At 36.7% G+C, this 26,973-nt stretch overlaps 1 protein-coding gene across 1 annotated transcript; it reads left to right on the top strand.

Moving 5' to 3' along the window:
- Positions 1–14,250: 14,250 nt before the first annotated feature.
- On the top strand, positions 14,251–16,837 carry NAP1L2 (nucleosome assembly protein 1 like 2). The gene has a single exon (XM_012756094.2). The coding sequence runs from the start codon at positions 14,628–14,630 to the stop codon at positions 16,017–16,019; it is 1,392 nt and encodes a 463-aa protein (XP_012611548.2). The 5' UTR covers positions 14,251–14,627; the 3' UTR covers positions 16,020–16,837.
- Positions 16,838–26,973: the final 10,136 nt, after the last annotated feature.

The following is a 26,973-nucleotide window of genomic DNA, read 5'->3' as shown; positions in this document are numbered from 1 at the left end:
TGGGCGATCATTTTTGGATATCACACCAAAAGCTCAAGCTATAAAAACAAAAATCAATGGGGCTGCCTCAAACTAAAAATATTTTGTACAGCAAAGAAAACAATCAACAAAAGTAAGAAGCAATCTATGGACTTGTAAGTAATAATTGCAAACCACTTACCCGATAAGAGGTTAATATCAAAAATTTATAAAGAACACTTACAACTCAATAGCAGAAAAACAAATGACTCAATTAAAAAGATGGAAAAAGGACCTGAACATATATTTACCCAAAGAAGACATAAAAGTAGCCAACAGGTATATGAAAATGTGTTCAACATTACTAATCATAAGGAAAATGCAAATTAAAATGACTGTAAGATATCACTTCATGCCATAAGGATGGTTATTATCAAAACAACAAGCAATAACGAATATTGGTGAGAGTGTAGAGAAAAGAGAAACCTAGTACATGTTGGTGGGAATGTGGATTGGTACAGCCATTATAAAAAATTATATGGAGGTTCCCATAATAATTAAAAATAGAACCACCATGTGGCCTGGCAGTCTTTTTTCTGGGTGTATATCCAAAGGACATGAAATCACCACCTTGTAAAGATATCTGCATTCCCATGTTTATGCAGCATTATTCACAAAAGCCAATATATGGAAAAAACCTAAATGTCCATCAGTGCATCAATGGATGAATGGGTAAAGAATATGTGATATAGAAAAATGACAGAATAGAAGCACACTTGCTTCACTCCCTACCTCACAGAAAATCAAATATAAATACTTAGCATCCAGTATATCATTAACAATAAATATCCTAAAATTCAAATATGAGAATGGGAAAGTTTCTAGGACTACAGAGAAATGAAAAAACTCAAAGCAGACAGTAAGATAATCAATCAGACTTCCATATCTATGATGCCTCTCCCCAATCTACCTGGCACCAAGCGCTTGGAAATTTTCCCCCACTGGAAAAAGTGAGTCAGGGTGGGAAACCAAATCCCCCACCATCTTGGATTTCTTGGCAGGAGATCTGTCCTGGCCTCAAACCAGGGGAAGTATCAAAAATACCTAAAGGGAGAAATATCCCCGGGGAAAGCCAGAGACAAAGAAGGGAGGTGAGACTACAATTCTCAGCCCAGAAAATACTGCTTTGTAATTCAGCTAAAGGAGTTGCCAAATCTAATTAGCCGTTTAGTAGCTCTACAATGTAGGAGGTACATTTCACAGTTCCCCTGGACACGAACTCTAGCCAGCATTTCCAGATTGCGAGGATATCCTCTTTGGGACCTCCCACATTTGAGACAGGCAGCTCTGGAGTTATTAGAGCACAGGCAAATCTGGGCTGACAGTGCCATCTAGCGCTGAAAAGAGGGCAGGGACCTAGCCAAGAAAAAAAAAAAGAAGAAAAAGTAGAAAAGAAAAAGAAATTCCAGCAAACTATCCTTCATCTATGAAAGAAAGTGAGTGTGCCCATCAATGCATGAGTGGATTAACCACTTCGATATAGCGCTCACTGGCCGGGAACCTTGCCCACAACCGGCACTCACAAGTCCGCACGGTAGTGTGTGCTGTGCATTGATGACAAGGGATCCGTTTTGCTCTTGTGTGATGAGGAAAGCTTTAAAGCACTGAAAGCTTGGTTTTACTTACAGGCCGCTTTACTTGTAATGTAAATCAGAATAGGTAACATATACATATATGTTTTCATTACGTTATTTTTAAATGTTCACAATTTTATTTTGATAAATGAAAAATTAGAAAAGTCATATCACGACTATCAGCTAAAGTCAACGCTCAGCTGTGTGCCTTCATGTCACAGCTGTTGGCTAAAGTCGCTGTGTGCGTTCATCTGTGGCTATTGACTATAGTCGACGCTCGTACCAAAGTGGTTAAGAAAATGTGGTATATGTTCATGCTCGTGAATTGGCAGAATCAACATTGTTAAAATGTCTGTAATAGCCAAAGTGATCTACAGAGTCAATGCAATCTCTATTAAAATACCATCATCATTTTTCGCAGATACAGAAAAATAATTTTATGCTTTGTATGGAACGAGAGAAGACCCCGTATAGCAAAAGAAATCCTAGGCAATAAAAAAATGGGAGGTTTCAATTTAACAGAATTCAAACTATACTGCAAGGCTATAGTAATTAGAATAGCTTGGGATTGGCACAAGAACAGGGACATTGACCAGTGGAACAGAACTGAGAACCCAGATACAAAACCATCCTTATATAGCCATCTAATCTTTGACAAAGCAGACAAAAACATACACTGGGGAAAAGAATCTTTATTCAATAAAGGGCGCTGGGAAAACTGGATAGCCCCATGTAGAAGACTGAAACAGGATCCACACCTTTCACCTCTCACAAAAATCAACTCATGCTAGGTAACAGACTTAAACCTAAGGTGTGAAACTATTAGAATTCTAGAGGAAAACGTTGGAAATACTTTTCTAGACATTGGCCTAGGCAAAGAATTTGTGAAGAACACTTTAAAGGCAATCACAGCATCAATAAAAATAAATAAATGGGACCTGATCAAATTAAAAAGCTTCTGCACAGCTAAAGAAACTGCCATGAGAGCAAACAGACAACCTACAGAATGGGAGAAAAATTTCACAAGTCACCCATCCGATAAAGGGCTGATAACTAGAATCTATTTAGAACTCAGGAAAATCAGTAAGGAAAAATCGAACAACCCTATGAAAAAGTGGGCAAAGGACATGAACAGAAACTTTCCAAAAGAAGACAGAACAATGGCCAACAAACATATGAAAAAATGCTCAACATCTCTAATCATCAGGGAAATGCAAATCAAAACCACAATGAGATATCACTTATCTCCAGTGAGAATGGCCTCTATCAAAAAGTCCCAAAACAATAAATGTTGGTGTGGATGTGGCGAGATAGGAACACTCCTACACTGCTGATGGGACTGAAAACTATTGAAACCTCTGTGGAAAGCAATATGGAGATACCTTAAAGCGATACAAGAAGATCTACAATTTGACTCAGCAATCCCATTATTGGGCATCTACCCAAAAGAACAAAAGACACTCTATAAAAAAGACACCTGCACTTGAATGTTTATAGCAGCACAATTCACAATTGCAAAGTTGTGGAAACAACCCACGTGCCCATCAATACATGAGTGGATTAATAAAATGTGGTGTATGTATACCATGAAGTACTATTCAGCTATAAGAAACAACGGTGATATTGCACCTCTTGTATTTTCCTGGATAGAGCTGGAACGTATTCTACTAAGTGAAGTATCCCAAGAATGGAAAAACAAGCACCACATGTACTCACCAGCAAATTGGTATTAACTGATCAACACCTAAGTGGACATATAGGAATAACATTTATCAGGCGTTGGGCAGGTGGGAGTGGGTAGGAGGGGATGGGTATATACATACATAATGAGTGCGATGTGCACCATCTGCGGGATGGACACGTTTGAAGCTTTCACTCGGGGGAGGGGGAAGGGGAGGAAAGGCAACGCACATAACCTAAACATTTGTACCCCCATAATATGCTGAAATAAAAAAAAGAAAGGAAATGTGGTATATGTATACCATGGAGTTCTACTCAGCCACAAAAAATAATGGTTATCTAGCACCTCTTGTGTTATCCTGGATAGAGCTGGAACCCATTTTACTAAGTGAAGTGTCCCAAGAATAGAAAAACAAGCACCACATGTACTCACCAGCAAATTGTTTTTGACTGATCAACACTTAAGTGCATATATAGTAATAACATTCATTGGGTCACATGTACTCACCGTCAAATTGTTTTTAACTGATCAACACTTAAGTGCATATATAGTAATAACATTCATCGGGTGTCAGGCATATGGGAAGTGGGAGGAGGGGATGGGTATACTCACACCTAATGGGTATGGTGAGCGACGTCTGGGAGACAGACATGCTTGAAGCTCTCACTTGGTTGGGGCAAGGGCAATTTACGGAACCTAAACATTTGTACCCCCATAATATGCTGAAATAAAATAGAAAAAAATGAGAGATAAAGTCTTTACCGGATAAACAAAAGCTGAGAGAATTCAACAACTCCAGACCCATCTTGCAAAAAATGTTAAAAATATGTCTTTAATCTGAATGAAAAAACCCACTAACATGAAAAAACAAAATATTTGAATGTGTAAAACCCACTGCTAAAATTAAGTACACAAACCTAACGTACTCTAAGTGTGTAATTGTGGTGTACAATCCACTCAAAACTGTAGTATGAATCTTGACATACAAATCTATCAAAAACAATAATAGCTACAGCAACCTGTTAATAGATAACATAAAAATATGTAAATTGGGTCAAGGTGTTTTTCTTTGCAGAAACTGAAAAGATGATCATAAAATCAATATGCAAATGGAAAAGATTCTGAACAGCCAAAATTATTTTGAAGAAAAAGAAGAAAAATGATAGAGGACTTTTGCTTGGCAATAAAAGAAAAGCTTACTATGGAGCTACTGTAATAAGATAGCATGGTACTGTCATAAGGCTAGACATTACTGATTAATGATACTGAACTGAAAATCCAGAAATAAATCCTTATATTTATTATTGTGGTGAGTTTGAGGATTTCTTATTGTGAGGATTTATTATTGTGGTGAGTTTGAGGGCTGATTGAGGAAAAGACAAAATAAGATGGCAGTACTGCACAAGATTTATTGGATGGTGCCTGGACAGGGTTACACGAGAGGGTAAATGCCTCACTGCAAAATCCATGAACAGCATCACGGGGCCACAATCTAGAAAGTGAAGTGGGAAAGTGAATTTCCAGAAGAGAGGTCAATTAGAGAGGTGGCTTATGTATCTAGATGGTGTCATTCAATTACAAAGTGAGGAGTCTGTGAGTCAGAATGATCCAAAGAAAAACTCCAGGGTTTGTCTTACCTATGGCTTGCAAGTGTTGGGTGCAGTTTTGTGGGGTAAAAGGAAGGCTCTAGAAATGACAAAAAAGTTCTTATGTGGGCCATATTTAAAGCATTTGGATGTGTAAGAATTTGAGTTTGGTGCTGACAGGCTTTGAGCTAACAGTCCTAGACCACAGTGAAGAAGTAAACAACATGGGGGCCAATATACAGGGACTCTCTTTAGCTCATTTTTTTTTTTTTTTGAGACAGAGTCTCACTCTGTTGTCCAGGCTAGAGTGAGTGCTGTGGCGTCAGGCTAGCTCACAGCAACCTCAAACTCCTGGGCTCAAGCGATCCTCCTGCCTCAGCCTCTCGAGTAGCTGGGACTACAGGCATGCGCCACCATGCCCGCCTAATTTTTTCTATATATATTAGTTGGCCAATTAATTTCTTTCTATTTATAGTAGAGACGGGGTCTTGCTCTTGCTCAGGCTGGTTTCAAACTCCTGACCTTGAGCAATCACCCGTCTCGGCCTCCCAGAGTGCTAGGAGTACAGGCGTGAGCCGCCAGTGCCCAGCCTCTTCAGCTCATTTATATAACAATGGTCAACTGATTTTATGGTAAGGGTACCAACACAATTCATTGAGGAAAGGATATCTTTTTTTATTTTTTTAACAAACTGGCTGAAGCAAATGGATATCCACATGCAGAAAGCTAAACCAAGGCCCTTAATTCACACACAAAAATTAACTCAAAATGGATCATAGAGTTGAAATTTTTAGAAGAAAACATAGGAGGAAATCTTTAATGCCTTGGGTTACTCAGTGATTTCTTAGTTATGACACCAAAACACAGTCCATTTAAAAATGATAAATGGGATCTCATCAAAATTCAAAACTTTTGCACTTCAAAAACACCTTCTTCATAGGCATAGACATGCAACATAATGGTGGAAAATATTGCAAAATATATATCTGATAAAGGTATTATATCCAGCATATGCAATAGAATTCTTACACTTCAATAATAAAATAAACAAACCAATAAAAAATGGCAAAACATTAAAAGACATTATACTAAAATATATGGATGGCTAATAATCACATGAAAAGATGGTCATTAGGGAAATGCAAATTAAACCACAATGGGATATCATTTCATACCTACTAGAATGACTAAAATTAAAAAGACTTGCACAGAAATTCTTATTGCAGTGTAATTCATCATAGCCAGAGTTGGAAACAGCCTATATGTACATCTACTCGTGAATTAGAAACATAGTGTGGTATATCCATATACTCAAATACTACTCAACATACAAGGAACCAAGTATGAAGACATGCTACAGTATAGATGAATCTCTAAATCTTTATCTTCAGTGAAAGAAACCAGATACATGAGACAATATCTTGTTTGATTTCATTTACATGAAGTATACCAAAAAGGCAAAACTATAGACAGAAAGTAGATTAGTGGTGCCTACAGTGAGAGTAGGAGGTATAATGGGAATTAACAGTAATTGTTCATGAAGGATGATATTGGGATGATGAACATGTTTTAAAACTGATTCATGGTGGTGATCATACAACTTGGTAAATTTAATTTAGTCTTAATTTCATTTATTTCTTCTCTGATCCTTATTATTTCTTTCCTTCTACTAATTTTGGGTTTGGTTTGTTCTTTCTTTTCTAGTTCTTTAAAAGCATAATTAAGTCGTTTATCTGAAGTCTTTCTACTTTTCTGATGTAGGCATTTATTGATATAAACTTCCCTCCTTACTACTGCTTTGGCTGTATCCTGTAGGTTTTGATATGTTGTGTTTCTATTTTCATTTGTTTCAAAAAATGTTTTAATTTTCTTCCTAATTTCTTCACTGACCCATTGGTTGTTTAGGAGCATGTTGTTTAATTTCCATGTATTTGTATAGTTTCCAAAGTTGTTCTTGTTATTGATTTGTGGTTTTATTCCATATGGTCAGAAAAGATATGTGCTCTGATTTTGATTTTTCTGAATTTCTTGAGACTTGTTTTGTGCCCTAACAGATAGTCTATCCTGGATAATGTTCTGTGTGCTGTTAAGAAGAATGTGTATTATGCAGCTGTTGGATGGACTGCTCTGTAAATGTCAGTCCATTTGTTCTAGAGTGTAGTTTAACTACAATCTTTCTTTGTTAATTTTCTGTCTGGATGGTCTGTCCATTACTGAAAGTGGGATGTTGAAATCCCCTATTATGACTGCATACTTCTCCCTGTAGATCTATTAATATTTGCTTTTAAAGCTTGGGTGCTCTGATGTTAGTTGCATATGTATTTACAATTGTTATGTCCTCTTGCTGACGCCTTTATCATTATATAATGATCTTTTTTTCTGTTTTTAGTTTTTAACTTAAAATATATTTTATCTGATATAAATGTAGCTACTCCTGCCTTTTTTGGTTTCCATTTGCATGGAATATCTTTTTCCATCCTTTCACTTTCATTATTTGTATGTCCTTATGAGTGAAGTAAATTTCTTTTAGGTAGTATATAATTGGGTCTTATTTTTTATTCATTCAAACACCATGTCTTTTAATTGGAGAATTTACTCCATTTATGTTCAGTGTTAATTGCTGATAAGTAAGGACTTACTACTGTTGTTTTGTTATTTGTCTGGAGTTGGGGGAGGGGTGATGCAGGCACACCCATGGCCACTACAGCTGATATTGTGCTGGGTCATACACCAAGCCCACAGCCTCCAAAACCAGTGCAGCACTGGGGCTTGCCCAAGGACCTCAGATGCCGTCGTCTGGCTATCACTGAAATTTATTTGGAGCCTGAGTCAATTTTAATCAGCCAATGGTAAAGCGGGCTGGGATTTGAGTTCCTCCCACCAGGGTGGTGTATTCCTCTCTGGCTCAGGGCTGGTCTAAATGTTCCCTCTGGGGGCATGGGCAGAAATCTGCCTGGTGCTGTGTTCCACTGTGACAGGGTGGCACTGAGTTCTAACACAAAGTCCCACACTCACTTCTGTCTCCCTCCTCCAAGCACACAGATTCTCTTTCCAGGCTGTGCTGCCTGGGATTGAGAAAAGAGTGGGGCGTAGGCAATATAAGACTGTCTTTCCTCCCCTCTTCAATGCATCTTTTCTTGTTGTTATGCTAAAACCAAGCACTGTGATCTCTCATTATTATTATTATTATTTTTTTTTGAATTCTTATGAAGGTACTTTCATGATAGTTGTTCAGTTTTATGTTCCTGTTAGGGGTTCTATTCAGCCATCTTGCTTCACCTCCAATTGGTAAATTTAATTTAAAAAAATCACTGATTCATGCACTTGAAAAGGGTACATTACATGATACACAAAATACGCCCCAATAGTTATTTTAAAAATAAATAAAGCTGGCATGAACAGTATTGTATATGCCTTCTGTTGTATATGCCTAAATGTAGAATTGCTGAGTCCTAGGGAAGGCATGTGTTTAGATTTAATAGCTACTGCCAAACAATTTTCCAAAGTATTTATGTCAAATTTACACTTCTAGTAGCAATATCTAAGAGTTTCAATTTTGCTACATCTTTGTCAAATATGGAATTGTTAGAATTTTTAATTGCAGCCATTGACAGTTATCTTTATATAGTAACCATTTGTTTTGCATATGTGTGTTATACATATTTCACCTATTTTTGCTTACTTCTCATTTTAATTATATCATTTGGTTTTTGTTGATTTTTAAAATTTATTTACTTATTGGCTAAAAAGTTATCGAGCATCTTTTGTTTGCCAAGAATATTCTATAAGTTTCTCTTAAATATTTTTCAGTTGGTACATGAATTGTACATATTCATGGTGTACATGTGATATTTCAAAACATGCTTAAAATATGTAATGATCAAATCAGGGTCATTAGGATATCCATCACCTCGAACATTTATTGTTTCTTTATATTGGGAATGTGCCAAATCTTCTCTTCTAGCTATTTTGAAATATACAATAAATTATTATTATTACCTACAGTCATCCTACTGTGTTATCAAACACTAGAAGTTATTCCTTCCATCTAACTGTAATTTGTACCCATTAACTAACATCTCTTCATCATACCCCACCGCTATACCCTTTCCAGTCTCTGGTAACCATCATTCTACTCTCTACTTCTATAAGATCAAGTTTTTTAGCTCTCACATATGAGTGAGAGCATGCAATATTTATCTTTCTGTTCCTGGCTTATTTCACTTAACATAATGTCCTCCAGTTCCAACCATGTTTCTGCACATGATAGAATTTCATTGTTTGTTATGGCTAATAATATTCCATCGGGTATGTATACTACATTTTCTTTATCAGTTCATCCATTGATGAATACAGGTTGATTCCATATCTTCGCCATTGTGAATAGTGCTGCAAAAAACATGAAAATGCAGATAACTCTTTGATATACTGACTTCCTTTCCTTTGGATATATACCCAGCAATGGAATTGCTAGATTGTATGGTCTATTTTTAGTTTTTTGAGTAACCTTCATACTGTTTTCTATAATGGCTGTACTAATTTCCATTACCACCAACAGTGTACTAGTGTTTCGTTTTCTCCACATCCTCACCAACATTTGCTATTTTTTTTTTTATAATAGCCATTTTAACTGGGGTGAGATGATAACTCATCTGGATTTTTATTTGCACTTCCCTAATGACTAGTGATTGTTGAACATTTTTTCCTATACCTGATGGCAATTTGTCTGTCTTCTTTTCTTAAATGTCTATTCAGATTATTTGTGCATTTCTATATCAAATTATTTGATCTTTTGCTAGGAAGTTGTTTGAATTCCTTATACATTCTGGTTATTAATCCCTTGTCAGATGGATAGTTTGTGAATTTTTTTCATCCTGTAGGTTCTCTCTTCACTCTGTTGATTGTTTTCTTTGCTGTGCAGAAGGTTTGAGCTTGATCTAATCCCATTTGTCTATTTTTCCTTTTGTTGCTTGTGATTTTTGAGGTCTTACTCAAAAAATCTTTTCCCAGAGCAGTGTCCCAAAGCATTTCCCTAATGTTTTCTTTTAGCGACTTCATAGTTTCAGGTCTTATAGTTAAGTCTTTAATCTATTTTTATTTGATTTTTGTATACAGTGGGAAATAGGGGTCGTTTTATTCTTTCTCATATGCCATCCAGTTTTCCCAGCACCATTTATTGAAGAGTTTGTCCTTTCCCCAATATATGTTCTTGGTTCCCTTGTTGAAAATGAGTTGGCTATAAATGCATGGATTTATTCCTGAGTTCTCTATTCTGTTCCATTAGTCTATGTGTCTATTTTTATACCCGTTATCATGCTGTTTGGGTTACTATAGCTTTGTAGCATATTTTGAAGTCAGGTAGTGTGATGCCTCTAGCTTTGTTCTTTCTGCTCAGGATTGCTTTGGCTATTTTCAGTCATTTGTGGTTCCATATGAATTTTAGGATAGTTTTTCTATTCCTGTGAAGAATGTCATTAGTATTTTGATAGATATTGCATTGAATCTGTAGATCGCCTTGGGTGCTATGGACATTTTAACAATGTTTATTCCTCTAAACCATAAGTGTGGGTTATCTTTCCATTTTTTTGTGTCCTCTTCAATTTCTTTCATCAGTGTTTTAAAGTTTTCATTATAGACATTTTTCAGTACTTTTGTTAAATTTATTTATAGATATTTTTTTTTTTTTTGCTATTGCAAATGGGATTCTTTTTTTGATTTCTTTTGTAGATTGTTTGCTATTGGTGTATAGAAAGAAATGCTACTGATTTTTGGATTTTGTGTCCTGCAACTTTACTGATTTTTTTAATGAGTTGTACAGATTTTGGTGAAGTCTTTAGATTTTTCTAAATGTAGGATCATGTCTTCTGTGAACAAGGATAAATCGACATTTTTCTTTCCATTTTGGATGCCATTTCTTTCTTTCTAATTGCTCTGGCTATGACTTTTAGTATGTTGAATATGTTTTGGGGTTTCTTTCAACATTTTTATTATGGTAAAATGGACATAACATCATATTTACTGTTTTAACTATTTTTAAGTGTGCAGTTCAGGGGTATTAAGTATAGTTACATTATTGTGAACCATTAGCACCATATATCTCCCAAATTGCTTGATTTTATTGAACTGAAACTTCTTACTCATCAAACAATAACTTCCTTTCTGCCTCTGCCTCAGCCCCTGGAAACCACATTTCTAGACTTTCTGTCTATAAATTTGACTGGTATAGATACCTCATATAAGTAGAATCATACAAGAATTGTTTTTTGTGTGTCTGGCTTATTTTACTTCAAATAATGTTTTCAAGGTTCATCCATATTGTAGCATGTGTCAAAATTTCATTCCATTTATTTATTTAGACAGAGTCTTGCTCTGTCACCCAGGCTAGAGTGTAGTGCTGTCATCATAGCTCACTGCAACCTCAAACTTCTAGGCTCAAGAGATCCTCCTGCCTCAGCCTCCTGAGTAGCTGGGATTACAGATGTGAGCCACCCCATCTGGCTAATTGTTCTATTTTTAATAGAAATAGGGTGTCCCTTTTGCTCTGCCTGGTCTCAAAGTCCTGAGCTGAAGCAATCCTCCTACCTCTGCCTTGGCCTCCCAGAGTGATAGGAGTAGAGGCATGAGCCACTGTGCCTGGCAAAATTTTAAAGGCTGAAAAAAATTATGTATATTTATATCACACTTTATTCATCCATTCATCCCATGATGGACATATGTGCTATTTCCAACTTTTGCCTATTGTGAATAATGCTGCTATGAACATCAGTTGAAACATATCTGTTTGAGACCCAGTTTTCAAATTTTTGGGTATATACCCAGAAGTGGAATTGCTGGATCATATGTCAGTTCTAGGTTTAATGTTTTGAGGAGCTGCCATATACTGCTTTCTGTTGTAGCAACACCATTTTACATTCCTCAGCAATGCACAAGGGTTCCAGTTTTCCATACCCTCACTGATACTTGTTATTTTCTCTGTGTGTATGTTTTTAAATAATAGCTATCCTAATGGATGTGAAGTATTATGTCATTGTGGTTTTGATTTGCATTTCCTTATTTAGTGATGTTGATCATCTTTTCATATACTTATTGGTCACTTGTTTCTCTGCTGTGGAGGAATCTCTATGTAAGTCCTTTGCTCATTTTTGAATTGGTTTGTTTGTTTGTTTGGTTATTCATTTGTAGGAGTCCTTTATATATTTTAGATATTAATTTCCTATCAGATATTTGATTTGCAAATATTTTTTCCCACTCTCTCCCAACAGTTAGCTTTTAATTTTGTTGATAGTGTCCTTTGAGGCACAAAAGTTTTTAATTTTGAAGAAGTCTAATTTATCTATATTTTAATTTTTTTGTCATATCTTTTTTGTTTTATGTAATGAAACACATCATTCTCCTTGTGATTTCTGTGACTGCACGTATGACTCTGAGGATTCTTCAGTCTTAAAAGTAGATGAAGATACTTTCTCTTTGTCCTTTATAGTTTTGTTTAACTACATAATATATTTGAATACCAATACATTTTGTTTTAAAGTCACATTCTTGTAGAGTATTTAAAGACATTAGGATATGCCAATAAAAGGGAAAGTTTATAAAAGAGTTTATCTCAGTTTTATTTTTTAAAGCAACCAATCTAAACACAAACATATATATAAACATGTTACAAAGAAAAGGACCCAATGTGCTCTAAAGGTTGTGAAATTACTAGTGATTTCTATATTATCCCCCAAATCCCCTCATTTTCCAAATTTTCTAAAATGAGCAGATATGGTATTTATTATCAGAAAACTATGGGGAATGTTACAACTACCGAACTAGAAAAGAAAAACCTGGAGTGGATGGGACTCAAACTATGGAACTACCAGACTGAGACACGAACATGAAAACTTAGTTTTGTAAATACTGTAATAATGTGCAGTACACAGAAATACAATAAGAGGAAAAACTTACCTCCAAACTTACAGAATCTGAAAGTAAATATGGTATGTCAACAGTGTTTATCTCTTTGATAGTAAAGCAATAGAAACTATTCTTTAAATCTGGAACATAATAGTCAATTAAAATTTTAAAAATTGTTCAATTTATTAATGATCAGCATTGGAGATAGGGACAAAATAAGTATCACCATCATTACCACCTAGATGAAATTTTAATTACTGCACAATATTCTATCCTATGAATACTCTATCATCTATTTAACCATTTTTTTAGTGCTGAAATTTAGAGTATTTCCCATTAACTCCAAAGTGCCAAACAAATGCTATGATTTTTTAAAAGAAATATTACTGTATATTTTGGCTTTTATTTTAAAAGTTCCCAATGGCTTTTAGAGACAGCCTCAAAAAGAAGGAAGTGGAAAGTCAGTATTATTCACAAACTAGGCAACTGTTTTATTGTCTGATGTCATGCAGTTGGGTACACTGTACTGACTTTTCAGTACAGGCTCTCATTGCCCACCCCCCATCTCACCTCCTCACTCCTCCTCCCACAGGAAATGTTATGAGAATTTTCCAATCTAAAATCATATAGCTTGTGAAAAAACAGGAAAACAGATGATATAGCACCTCTTGTATATTCCTGGATACAGCTGGAACCCATTCTAAGTGAAGTATCTCAAGAATGGAAAAACAAGCACTACATGTACTCACCAGCAAATTGGTATTAACGGATCAACACCTAAGTGGACATATAGGAATAACATTTATCGGGTGTCAGGAGGGTGGGAGGGGGAGGAGGGGATGGGTATCTACAACCACAACGAATAAGATGTGCAACGTTTGGGGGATGGACACGCTTGAAGCTCTTACTCGAGGGGGAGGGGGGATGGGCAATATATGTAATCTTAATTTTAACACTTGTATCCCCATAATACGCTAAAATAAAAAAAATAGAATATTTAAATCACCACCCAAGACCACCAATACTAACTTTTGGTGTTTTTACACTTTCTAGCATCTCTCTGTAAGTTTCTCCGCCACCCACCTCTCCCCTCCCCACATCTCTGGGCTAAAATCAGAGATTGATTTAGGATGAGTGGGATGCCTTGCTCTCTTCTGTTGTCCGACATTTTAGTTACATTTTCTCTTAGCTCTTTTGAAATGATAAAAGTATAATATCAGATAAAAGTTGAATGAATAAACTAATAAACATCCTGGGTTTCTAGAAAACTCCGCGCCAGGGTTGGTAGGGGGGAGTGCGGTGGAGGATGAGAGGGAGGTGGATGAATCAGCCATATTAGAGAACCTGGGAAGGTGAGCAGAGTTGGAAACGTGATAGATCTAATAATTTATTGGTTCGGAATTTGTCAATCACTTACAGCCCAGCGAATGAGATTAGAGCAGAGTTGTGGGCGGGGAAAGGGGTGACGCAGCAAGCTATTTGCACCAAGAAAATTCAGCCAAGAGACAGCTGCGTAATCAGATTGCAGCACTGGGTTTGTTTTTTTTTTTTTTTTCCTTGCAGCAGCAGCTGCTTGCGGAGGAGGTCTGCCCACTGCGGCTGTCTGCAGTCTCTGGCCCGCTCCCTGCAGGGCAGGTCAAGACAGCCATCGCCACCCTCTGCACCCAGCCCAGGCCGCCGCTCGGTCAGCCCAGATCCCAGAGCCTCAGGGCTGCCTTTGAGCCCGCAGCAGCTCCCGCAGTCCGGCCCCACTGCTCGGCCCGCCCCGGCCCGGCCCCGCCGCTCCGGACATTTCGGTGAGTCTTTTCCTGCGGAGGTCAGGTCTCCTGATCTTGGTGGTAGCCACCTTGGGCGTGTAAGGGGCTTTGAAAAATGGCCGAGTCAGCCAACCACAAGGAACTGTCCGAATCCTGTCCAGAGGAGGCTGGGAATAACACAGCGATGGAGGGGCCGGGGGAAAATCGGGGGCGCGGTGAAGACGCCGCTGCGGGGCCTGCAGACGACGGGAAGGGCGGGGAAGACGCCGCCGCCGGGCTCGGGGAAGAAGGGGAGAAAGGTGAAGATGCTGCCGCCGAGTCCGGGAAAGACGAGGGAAAAGGTGGCGAGAATGAGGAGGACTCAGACCCAGACCGTCCAAAAGGACTTATCGGTTATCTGTTAGACACAGATTTTGTTGAAAGTCTACCTGTGAAAGTTAAGTACCGCGTGTTGGCCCTTAAAAAGCTTCAAACTAGAGCGGCCAACTTAGAGTCCAAATTCCTGAGGGAATTTCATGACATTGAAAGAAAGTTTGCTGAAATGTATCAGCCCTTACTGGAAAAGAGACGGCAGATCATCAATGCAATCTATGAACCCACAGAAGAGGAATGTGAATATAAATCAGACTTTGAGGACTATGACGATGAGGAAATGTATGATGAGGAAGAGATGTATGGTACTGAGGAGGGTATGGTGCATGAGTATGTGGACGAGGATGATGGTTATGAGGACTATTATTATGATTATGCTATTGAGGATGATGATGATGACGACGACGACGACGACGACGACATTGAGGCTACTGGGGAAGAGAAAAAGGAAGAAGAGGATCCTAAGGGAATTCCTGATTTTTGGCTGACTGTCTTAAAAAACGTTGACACACTCACTCCTTTGATTAAGAAATATGATGAGCCTATTCTGAAGCTCCTAACAGATATTAAAGTGAAGCTTTCAGATCCTGATGAGCCTCTCAGTTTCACATTAGAATTTCACTTCAAACCCAATGAATATTTCAAAAATGAGCTGTTGACAAAGACCTATGTGCTGAAGTCAAGGCTAGCTTATTATGATCCCCATCCCTATAGGGGAACTGCGATTGAGTATTCCACAGGCTGCGAGATAGACTGGAATGAAGGAAAGAATGTCACTTTGAAAACCATCAAAAAGCAGCAGAAACATCGGATCTGGGGAACCATCCGAACTGTGACCGAAGACTTTCCCAAGGATTCATTCTTCAATTTTTTCTCTCCTCATGGAATCAGCTCAAATGGAGGGGATAGAAATGATGATTTTTTACTTGGTCACAATTTACGTACTTACATAATCCCAAGATCAGTATTATTTTTCTCAGGCGATGCAGTTGAATCTCAGCAGGAGGGGGTAGTTAGGGAAGTTAATGATGCAATTTATGACAAAATTATTTATGATAACTGGATGGCTGCAATTGAGGAGGTTAAAGCCTGTTGCAAAAATCTTGAGGCATTAGTAGAAGACATTGATCGCTAAGGCAGAGCATGCATGGCCCTGAAATTAACTGCCTAGATCCAGTTACTCAAGATATAAGAAGTTGTCTGTTCTGTATTTTTCTTGTAATGTCAGTTAAAACATGCTTCAGAAATATAAGAAAAAAGTTAAAATATTAATTTGACCTTGCATTTTAGTAATAGAATATTTTTAAGAAATGTATACTGTGGTAAATGATTTAAGACATTAATATAGTGCTGTGTAGTTTAATCCTTCTGAAGTCCTTTGTCATGTAGCTATTAATCTGTGACTGTGAATATTATCAGAAATACTAAATGAGATCAATATTTGTTTAGAAAAAAAATCCTGGGAAGCACCCCAAGGGTTTTGCTGTTTTGTTTTTTTTTTTCTATTTTTGTTTTCTTGGTCCTTTGGCTAGTGGGTTTAATTTTGTTGTGCCTGCTTCATTTTGCAGTAGAAATGCAGCAGAATTTAAAACTCAAATGCTTTAAAAAAAAAGTCCTGCATATGGTTAAGAATTCCAGACAAAACTATATTTATTGTTAATAACAGCTCGTTCATAGGCTCTTGTACTTTATGTGACTGTGATAAATAATGAAACTTAGTCATATTGATATTATTGTTCATCAGCAAACTTTTAATCACAGTATATTCAAAAGCTTGCATATATTGTTCTATGTGATTATATAAACCATGATTACAGTGCATAATTCTCTTTTCCTGTAGTATATTGACTCATTCATTGAAAGTGATAACTTTATCATTTTGGAATGATATTTCATGTTCCTTCACTGCAAAATAAAATGAATAAAAATTTCAGAGTGTTTTATGTTTAAAAACTGATGTGTTTTTCTGAATATTAAAGTAATATGCTCATTGGAGTACGTTTGGAAAATACTAAAAAAAAAAGCATCAATCAAAAGAAAAATCCATGTACCCACCTCCCCAAAGATAAGCACTGTTAATGTTTTCTTTTCTATAATTATGTTTCTGTGTGTTTATACATGCATGCAAATTTACTAACACTATACAAAGACATACAAAGAAAGTGCATCTTATTTTAGTGTTTATAACTGTGATCTGATCTTAATTTTGAGTTTACCTCCACTGGGTTGCAGGGAAACAAAAACCTCAATTCGAATCAATCCAGGAACCTCATTGCTATTTAATAATTTAAGCACTTTTTATAAATAACAGGCTCCTGTGTGTTAATCTGTATCTCATATTTCTTACCTACCCTTCCAAAATATCATCTGGATATACAGGGGCTTCCATTACTTTATGATATGGAGTGAGGGGTATGCACTTAATGGGAACAATGGGATGTAGTTAATCAGACCTTGTCCCAGAGCTGACTTTACCTTCCTCACCTGTAGAAACTCAAGAGATTTGGCTTCTCTTTATGGCAAACTCCATGAAGATCATACCCATCCCCCTAGGATGAGAGGGAATTTTTTGGCTCTTTCCATGCCACATGGGAGCTGAGAGTGGCTAGGAAATGCTAACTGTCTTTTGTTATTGCTGCCTGGCCACTCTTCCATCCTAGGTGGCTGTGATGTGATCTCACAGAATTATAAACCAAAAGTGGAACAAAAGCTCTTCTGCTCCCGACTTATCCTTCCACTATCAAACATGCCTCCTCCTTCAGATTTTGGCCTAGAGAAGTAAGTGTATAATGCTGCCTGCCTGCCTGATATTTCTGTCTCATCTCTCTAAAGTTAACCAGAAAGGTAAGTATGGGTTTTTCTTTCCTTTTCCTGCCTGGACAGGACCTTCCTCTAATGTCAAATCTTTCTCCCAGGAATGATGATAGATGTTCATTTGCTTTTCTCTGGGGTTGCAATAATTGACAAGATACAGGGGAAACAACTTATTATTATAAGGAAACCAAAATCAGGAGATACTCCCAATGTATCCCTGGTAAATATAGACTTTTTCACACTTTTCACCACCATTAATCTTGACCTGTGTGAAATTCCTGACTCTCCCCAAACCCCTCCTACACACAAAGATCGGGCCCCTTTCAATTTGTGTCTACTGTTATTGTGCATTAAAAAGGTAATGCAGGTGTACCTCTTGTGCTATTTCACAGAGGAGGCCCAGACATTTTGCAGCACCTCCTGTCCCCTTCTCTTGCCTCCATGGGATAGAAGGTGTTTCTGGGCTTGCTCTGACGTGAGGGCAGGCAAATCTTTTTTTGCTGTAGCTCTTATAGCAATGATCTTCAGCCAAAGGCCAGAACATACCTGTAGTGCAACAAATTAGGGTTATTTCTCATTGCAGTGAGAGAGAACATGCAACGGGGAACCAGGGGACGTATTAGTAAGTGGGTGTTAGAAAAAATACACTGCAGGATTTGGGCTTTGGTTGTGTGATTTGGTGGAGTCTCTAAGGAATTGGGGCTTTACTCTACATTGGATGTTGACAGAAAGTGGAGACAACTTTATGATTGGTAGTTCAATAAATCTTATCCATAGGGAGGAGAGACTAGAACAGGAAGTAAGCTGTAATTGGTAAAGAATTTATAGCAAGTAATTTTAGGTTAGATTGAGGTGGGAGGGTGCTTGGTATTTTGTGGGTAGCACAGTGACCTTGTTTTTATCTGTAGTTATACAAAATAAGTGGGCTTGCTTTGTCTCATTTTATTATAGTCCCAGACTAACCTGTCTGAGGTTTGTATTCTATTAAATGATTTATGTCCTATAAGAGAATAGCATGTGCTCAATGTGAATGCCAGGCCAGCTTCCTGATGTGTGGGACTGCTTTGTATTTTTCTTTCCCTTTTACCTCTTAGGGATGCAATTTGAGGCTTTCATGTCTTCTATAGCTTAAGGTGGCATGGAGGTTCATTTGATTTGGTTTTAGACTAATCTAAGGGCCCTTTAGGCCTTGAGGGTAAGCCACCAGCTCTAGTCCACATACCAGACATCCCTGTACTAGGGTTTAGGACGCAAGTGTGACAAAGCGCAGAATTTTACCTTAATTCTCTTTATATTTGTCTTTGAAAAAGACATATTCATATGGTCCTGGAGGGGTCCTTGAGGTGGCTGTTGGGCTTTGTTAGAATTTTGGGGTTCCTAGGAAATACACTTAAATACATAAATCTAATGCAGTTTCATTTGTGGATACATAATAATTTATGGCACAAATTACAATATTCAGTATTATACATCATATGGCAAAGTGGTTGGTCTTTGAAGTCATGCTGCCTAGATTCAAATCTCAAGTCTGTGACTTACTAGTTGGGTGGCCTGGTGCAAATTACCTTATGTATCTCAGTTTTCATTTCTGTAAAAACATGGTAATAGTTATACATCTACCTCATCAAATTATCATGAAGAATTAACTAGTTTATATAACGTGCTTAGAACTATGCATGGCACATAAATACTATACATGTGTATCTATTTCATTATTTTTATTAATAAGTTTTTAACTGTAAAATACTCAAAACTGTAAAATATAGTAGGGGTGCGGTAAATTTTTATTAAATTACTAATAATTGTTCCCTTCATTTGTTTCTAATTTACACAAAAGTGAAAACACATACTTTTCATTGTAATAGCAAAAGCTCCAAGATATCTGTAAGTATTGAAAAGGGCTAAGTGGCAAGTTCTTAACAAGTTTGGCTAATAAAAAGGAAAACACTTATCATAAGCCATGTGTTCACCCATAGGTATATAACGAATTTGACTTCAGTTTCCTCACAAATATGTGCAACATGAAGCAGGCTATAAAGCAGAAATTCTTTTATAAAGAAATATAAAGAGCAACCTTACACAGAACATATCTCTGAAATGTGTTCTCTTCAAATTCTTTGCCAAACAATAGTTTTTTAAAGTAAAAGAGAAAAGAATGCTCAAAATGAAACAATCTCTGCCTTTTTAAAAAAAGACCACACTAATGATTCATTTGTTGATTCATTCTCAGTGTGTTTTAAGACAATAAAAACTCTCCAGGTCATGCAGCCAATGGATAACCCACTTACTCCCATCCCAAGCTCTCACACCCCCATACACCCCCACTGTGTTTGTGTGCGTGTTTGCACGCACTTGCACGTGGGATGGAGCGTGAAGTGGGATCACAGTGCGTGAGAGGGGGCGGGCATTAGTCATAAAGGATCCTAACCTCAGTAAAACTTCTCTCCCTGGGCTTGTGCGGGCAAATAGGGGGAGGAGGAGGAGAGAAGAGGTTGAATCATCGTGAAGGCCCACTTGCCCTAGTTTAAGTCTCATCTTTGACCTGCTATCAACAGGGAGCTCGGGGGACGTGGGTGTGTGCACACACTCTGGCCGAAAGGAATGGGCCATCGTGTGTTTTATGAAACCATCTTCCACGTGTAAGAATACATGTCCATGGCCAGTGAAAAGAGGCCATCCTGGCGGAGGCATACAAGGGACTGATGCCATAAGCGGCTTTGTAGGCGGCGGGGAGTTGAGGCACTCACCTTGAAGTCAAAGTCGGTCTTCCTGTGTGGTAAAACAAAGGTACCCTAGGGTAGGGAAAGGCAAGTGGCAATGTAGAGGGAGGGTCCTGGTCTGCTTAGCTTTGGTCTGACAGGCACCAGGGAAAACAAAAACTTAAGTGGATGGCAAGAGGAGAGTCCTGGAAACGGGCCATGTAGGAGGTTTTGGTTAAGTTCAGCCTTGAAGGCACTCACGTCTCAAGTACCTGTGGAATACATACCCTTGTCAGTGATGACTTATAATGGCACCTTGGGCTCGGGGACAGATTTGGAAGTCAGATGTATATAGATACAAATATGTTCATCTATGCGATAAATGGTGCATATAAACGGAGTATTACTATTCTCATACCGACCTAGCCACTTTCATGTCAATACTAGTGTAGGTGTATTTGGAAGACGAAATAGATATAGAAATAGATATTAACTATCTAGTTGTAGTTCACTATCTCAGTAAAATAGAGAATCTGTTAATTGAAATCTTATACAAAAAGCTCTGTATCCTAATCTAGTGTATCATTTGACCGTGAGAAAAAAGCTTTCCAATCAGTCTTATTTGGTAAGATTAGTGCTGAAATGAAAATTTCAAAGGCAACTTAATGGATATGGTAAAAGGTAACTGGACATTTCTATTAAATTTTCTGTTTCCCGCTTAATATACTTCCAGGTGCACGTGGGAGCGCACACACGAACACGAGACTGGATGATTCAGAGTGAGAGGAAGCTCCCAGATTCTCAATGGGTGGAACCAATAGCAATGAGTGGTTTATCATTTAATATTTCTCCATAAGTTTTCTGGATGAAAGGAGGTAACAAAAAGTGATATTTTGTATGTGTGTGCATGCTTACATCTGTGCATGTATGTGCATGCTTTTTTTTTGAGACAGAATCTCACTCTGTTGCCCGGGCTAGAGTGCAATGGCATCAGCCTAGCTCACAGCAACCTCAAACTCCTGGGCTCCAGCAATCCTCCTGCCTCAGCCTCCCGAGTAGCTGGGACTACAGGCGTGTGCCACCATACCCGGCTAATTTTTTCCATATGTTTTTAGTTGGCCAATTAATTTCTTTCTATTTTTGGTAGAGATGGGGTCTCACTCTTGCTCAGGTTGGTTTCGAACTCCTGACCTTGAGCTATTCTCCCTCCTTGGCCTCCCAGAGTGCTAGCATTACAGGTGTGAGCCACCGCGCCCGGCCTACGTGCATGCTTTATTGTAGAATATACCAGTAAAAGTAGAAATGATATTTAGACAATAATCTTTGTCATCCGAAATATCACTTAGAGTTTGTCAGGAATCCTGTGGATAAGGAACAGTGAGTGACTTGTGATGAATTCTTTTTCCCACTATGATGAGGTACTTTTTATTTCATAGCTTAGAGGAATTGAAAAGTTTTTCCTTGCCAAGACCCATATTAGCCAACCCAAGACATTCCCGTTTCATGTTCGAGCATTAAATTCGCATATTCTTACTGTAAGTTAACGTGGTGTTTGTAGACTGTCTCAGCATCACATCCTAACTAGAGTAAGTTTGGTTAGGGATGGTTATCTCCATTTTTCAGATGAAAAATCGGAGATGTTGACATTGTAACTTGCCAGTATCATTCAACTACTGAAAGGAGAACTCAAATCTCATCTCATTGCTTATGCTCTTTTCACCACACTGTGCTGCCTTCAGTGAAGCTGATGATGTTGCTGATTTGCTTCATATTAAAATGTCTCTATGCTTATGAAAAGCCCTGGTGCTAGCAGAGGAATAGATAGTAACTTATCTTCCGTTGTCATTGACTTAAAACTTGTAACAGCTAGGCTGAAGCTTTTTACATGTCTTAACAATGTAAAAATATTATAAATTAGAAATTAATTAAATTTCATTTTCTCTTAAATATTCTCTAATGTAGGCTTTGCTATTATGGCCCATTGTTTCTCACATAATCATAGATTTAACTTTTTTTTGCCTTTTTAAACATGAACTTTTTTCCAGGTTGTATATTATGTAACCTAGAACAAACTAATAAATCCCACTTGTCAGCAGTTTCCTTATCTATACAATGGAGATAATTACTAGTGCCTATGTCATATGATTGTTTTGATGATTCGTTGTGTTAATGATAGTCAAGCACAATGCCTGGCACATAGTATTTCCTTAAACATAATAAGAACATAAATTATAGCTACATTTTTATAACTTTATATCTCTGAAGTGCTCATAAACAGAAGGTAATGTGAAATGATCGTGTCACTTTATTTTTTAGCTTTAATTTGAAATAATTACAGATTCACAGAGAGGTGGAAAAATAGAACGTAGAATCCCAGAAATGCTGAAAGTTTATACTTTTTGACAAATTTTAGAAATTTTCAGCCCTTCTTTCATTGACTATATTTGCTGCTGCACTCTCTTTCTAGGACTCTGATAAAATGAATGTTAGATCTTTTGTTATTGTCAGAGCTCTCATGGTTCTGTTCATTTTTGTCCAATCTATTTTGTATTTGTTGTCGCCATCACGTCAATTCTATTTATCTGTCTTCAAGTTTACTGATTCTGTCCTGTCATCTCTATTCTGTTATTGAACACATCCAGTGAGATTTTTATTTTGGTTATTTTGCTTATTCAATTTTGTAATTTTCATTTTATTCATTTTTATAGCTTCTATTTCTTTGCTTACTTTTTTCTATTTATTAGTTGTTTCAAGAGTGTTTATAATTGCTTGTTGCTTTTAATGATGGTTACTTTAAAACCCTTGTCAGGCAATTCCAACATCTGAGTCATCTTGATATTGGCATCTGTTGATTTTTTGCTCCTTCAAGTTGTGATTTTCTGATTTTTGATATGATGAGTGATTTTTCTTATATCATGGACATTTTGAATATTATGTTACAAGACATTGGATCCTATTTAACTTTTATATTTTAGCAGACAGTCACCCCGTTCAGGTTTGGTGTGCAGATGTTGGCTTACTTGTTTCTGATGACCTTACTGGTTTTGAGAAGAACTAGTCACGCACTTTGTAGAATGTCCCTCAATTCATATTTGTCTAATACTTGTCTCATAGTTAGAGTGGGTTTATGGGTTTTTGAAAGGAAGACTACAGAGGCAAAATTTCTTTCTCCTCATGTCATACCAAGAGAAAATACAACATGACATGACTGATTATGTTTAATTTTGATCATCTGATTGAGGAAGTGTTTGCCAAGTTCCTACATTATAAAGTTACTTTCATCCAAGCTCCACTTTCCAAATTGTTACTCTTTTCTTTTTCTTTTTTTTATTATATTTTTTCCTTTCTACTTTTTTCTTTATATTTATCTTCTAAGAATCATAGGCATCCCTGAGATAATGTTACTCTTTAGAAGCAATTTACTAAACCTAGTCAACATTTAATGGGTGGGAACTTATGCTACACCTTTTGGAGAAGTGTCTATGTAAATTATTTGGAATTATTTTTTACAGAAAATTTCTTTTTCAGTATTTATTTACTTATTTAATAATTTTTGTGGCAATATGGACTCAAGGATATGTATTTTATGATTTGGGTTATAATCCAATATTATGTTTATTTTTTACACAAATTATTCTGGCTTTGGTCATTGGGAGCTCTTTCAGTTTTTTCCTGAGTCCCTTAGGCATATCCCTACCTTTGTGTGTGTGTTTTACCTACTATTTTACTTTCTGTCACTACAAGATGCTCCAGGCTCATCTTGGATATTTTGTATCCCAGTCCCAGAATCAGCCATTTCTTCATAAAAATCTCTTGTTCCTTATTTTGGAGAATAGTGTCAGAAACCAAGACCTGAGCACTGGCTATACTTATTGCACTGGGATGTCATTGCTCTTATATCTTCTCAACAAACAGCTAGGAAATTTATGTACATATATTGACCCTTCTATACACACATATCTACAATAATTTCCATATCTATCCATAAGTATTATATATTAAGCTAAACATGCTTTCATATTGATTTCTCCGACCCTAATGCATTACCACATGGATCATTCTAAACTATCTACTTACTTTTCTGTAACCTTTCACCCCAGCAGTGAAAAATCCCACCATCCACTATCAATGTACTTATTTGCTCAATCTCAGTATACATATATAGAATTCAGAATTGTTAACCCATACCCCTGAGAGGACAACTTTACCAGCTTCAGTACATTGTTTATGTACAGTATCAGAAATAATATTTTAATAAAAACTATTCATGTAATTTGGGCAATTATGTAGGCAATCCAGGGTTATGTTATGGGTTTCCCAGAACTTGAGTGTCTGTTTATAAAGCTTGTGCTTCTGTCTTTTCAAATAACAATTCATTTCTATTTTACATTTATATATTTTGTCCATTCATTCATATTAGGATGTGTCTACTGTTTTCTCAGAGTGATCATACCAAGAGGAATGAAATTTGATTTCTGCATGAGGGACTCACAGCTGACAGATAAAGGAATTAAAGGGATTGGAATATGACTATGGAGGGAATGGCACACCCCAAGAGTCTCACAGGTACTAAGAAATCCAAAATATGAAAAAAGAAGTGCTTTGAGCAGAATCTGGTATTCAGTGATTCTATCATTCAGTTTTTAAAAATAATAAGCCTGTCCCTGGAGCATTGGAATTATACGAGATTTTTAAAGACTTTATAAACTATTCTTTTTTGTATTAATGGACCTTATTTTTAGAACAGTTACAGATTTACATTAAAATCAAGCACATGGTACAGTGTTCCCATATACTGCCCCTCTACATATACACAGTTTCCCACATTAATTCTTTATAATGGTAAAAAATATATAACATATATAACATAATGGTAAATAATACATCACATAAAATTTCTCATTTGAAGCATTTTAAGTATATAGTTCAATGACATTAAGTACATTCATATTATTTTGATATCATCACCATCATCCATTTCCAGAACTTTTTATCTTTTCACATTGAAACTCTGTACCCATTGAAAAATAACTCCCTATTCCTCTCTTCTTCTAGCCTCTGGAAACACGATTTTATTATCTGTCCCCATCAATTTGACTGTTCTAGGAACCCCATATATGTGGAATCATACAATATTTGCCCTTTTGTGTCTGGATTATTTCACTTAGAATAATATCTTCAAGATTCATGCATGTTGGAACATGTGTCAGCATTTCATTTCTTTTTAAGGCTGAATAATATTGGATTACATAGTATTAAAATATTATTTAATTGTTATCGAAAATTATAAGATATTACATAATGATATTTAATTATTTAAGGCTGAGTAATATTCAATTATATATCACATTTTGTTTATCCATGAATCCATTGATGGACATTTGGGTTTTTCCCCACCTTTAAGCTCTTTTGAATAATGCTGCTATAAACATGGTAATACAAATATTTGTTTGAGACCCTGCCTTCCACTTTTTGAGTATTAATATATACCCAGGAGTGGGACTGCTGAATCTTATAGTAATTTTTTGTTTAATTTTTTGAGAAATTTCTGTGCTCCTTTCCACTGTGGTTACATCATTTTGCATTTCCACTAGGAATTCATAAGGGTTCCAATTTCTCCACATCCTCACCAACACTTGCAATTTTCTGTATTTTTAAAAAATAATAGTCGTAGTAATGGGTGTGAAATGGTGTTTCTTTTTGTGGTTTTTATTTGAATTTCCCAAATGATAAGTGATGTTGAGCATGTTTTCATGTGCTAAGAAGTCATTTGTGTATCTTCTTTGGAGAAATGTCTATTCTAGTCCTTTGCCTCTTTCTGTTTTGGAGTTTTTTCCCTTTGATGAGTTTTATGATTCCTTGATATATTCTGAATATTAATATGTTATCACATATATGATTTGCAAATACAAGCATGCCTCGAAGATATTGTGGCTTCGATTCTAGACCACCACAATAAAGCAATTATCATAGTAAATTGAGTCTCACAATTTTTTGGTTTTTCTAGTGCATATAAAAGTTATGCTTACACTGTATTGTAGTCTACTAAGTGTACAATAGCATTATGTCTAAAAATGGACATAACTTATGAAATACTTTATTGCTAAAAATGCTAATGATCATCTAAGCCTTCAGCAAATTGTAATCTTTTTGCTAGTGGAGGGTCTGATATTGATGGCTGCTGATTGATTAGGTTGTTGGTTGCTGAAGGTTGGGACGGCTGTGGGAATTTCTTAAAATAAGACAACAATGAAGTTTGCCACATCAAATGAGTCTTACTTTCACTAAAGATTTCTCTGTAATATGAAGTGCCATTTGATAGCATTTTACCCACAGTAGAACTTTTTTCAAAATTGGAGTCAACCCTCTCAAACTCTGCCACTGCTTTATCAACTAAATTTATATAATATTCTAAATTCTTTGTTTTCATTTCTACAATGTTCATAGCATCTTCACCAGGAACAGATTCCATCTTAAGAAGCCTCTTCTTTTGTTCATCCATAAGAAGCAACTTTACCCCCATTTAAGTTTTATCATGATACTGCAACAATCCAGTCACATCCTTAGGCTCCAGTT

Source organism: Microcebus murinus, chromosome X (genome assembly GCF_040939455.1).
Source record: "Microcebus murinus isolate Inina chromosome X, M.murinus_Inina_mat1.0, whole genome shotgun sequence".
NCBI lineage: Eukaryota > Metazoa > Chordata > Mammalia > Primates > Cheirogaleidae > Microcebus > Microcebus murinus.
This window is presented reverse-complemented; position numbering and strand designations above follow the sequence as displayed.

Coding starts and splice junctions, on each gene's coding strand:
- NAP1L2 (XM_012756094.2), top strand. CDS start 14,628: ATGGCCGAGTCAGCCAACCACAAGGAACTGTCCGAATCCTGTCCAGAG.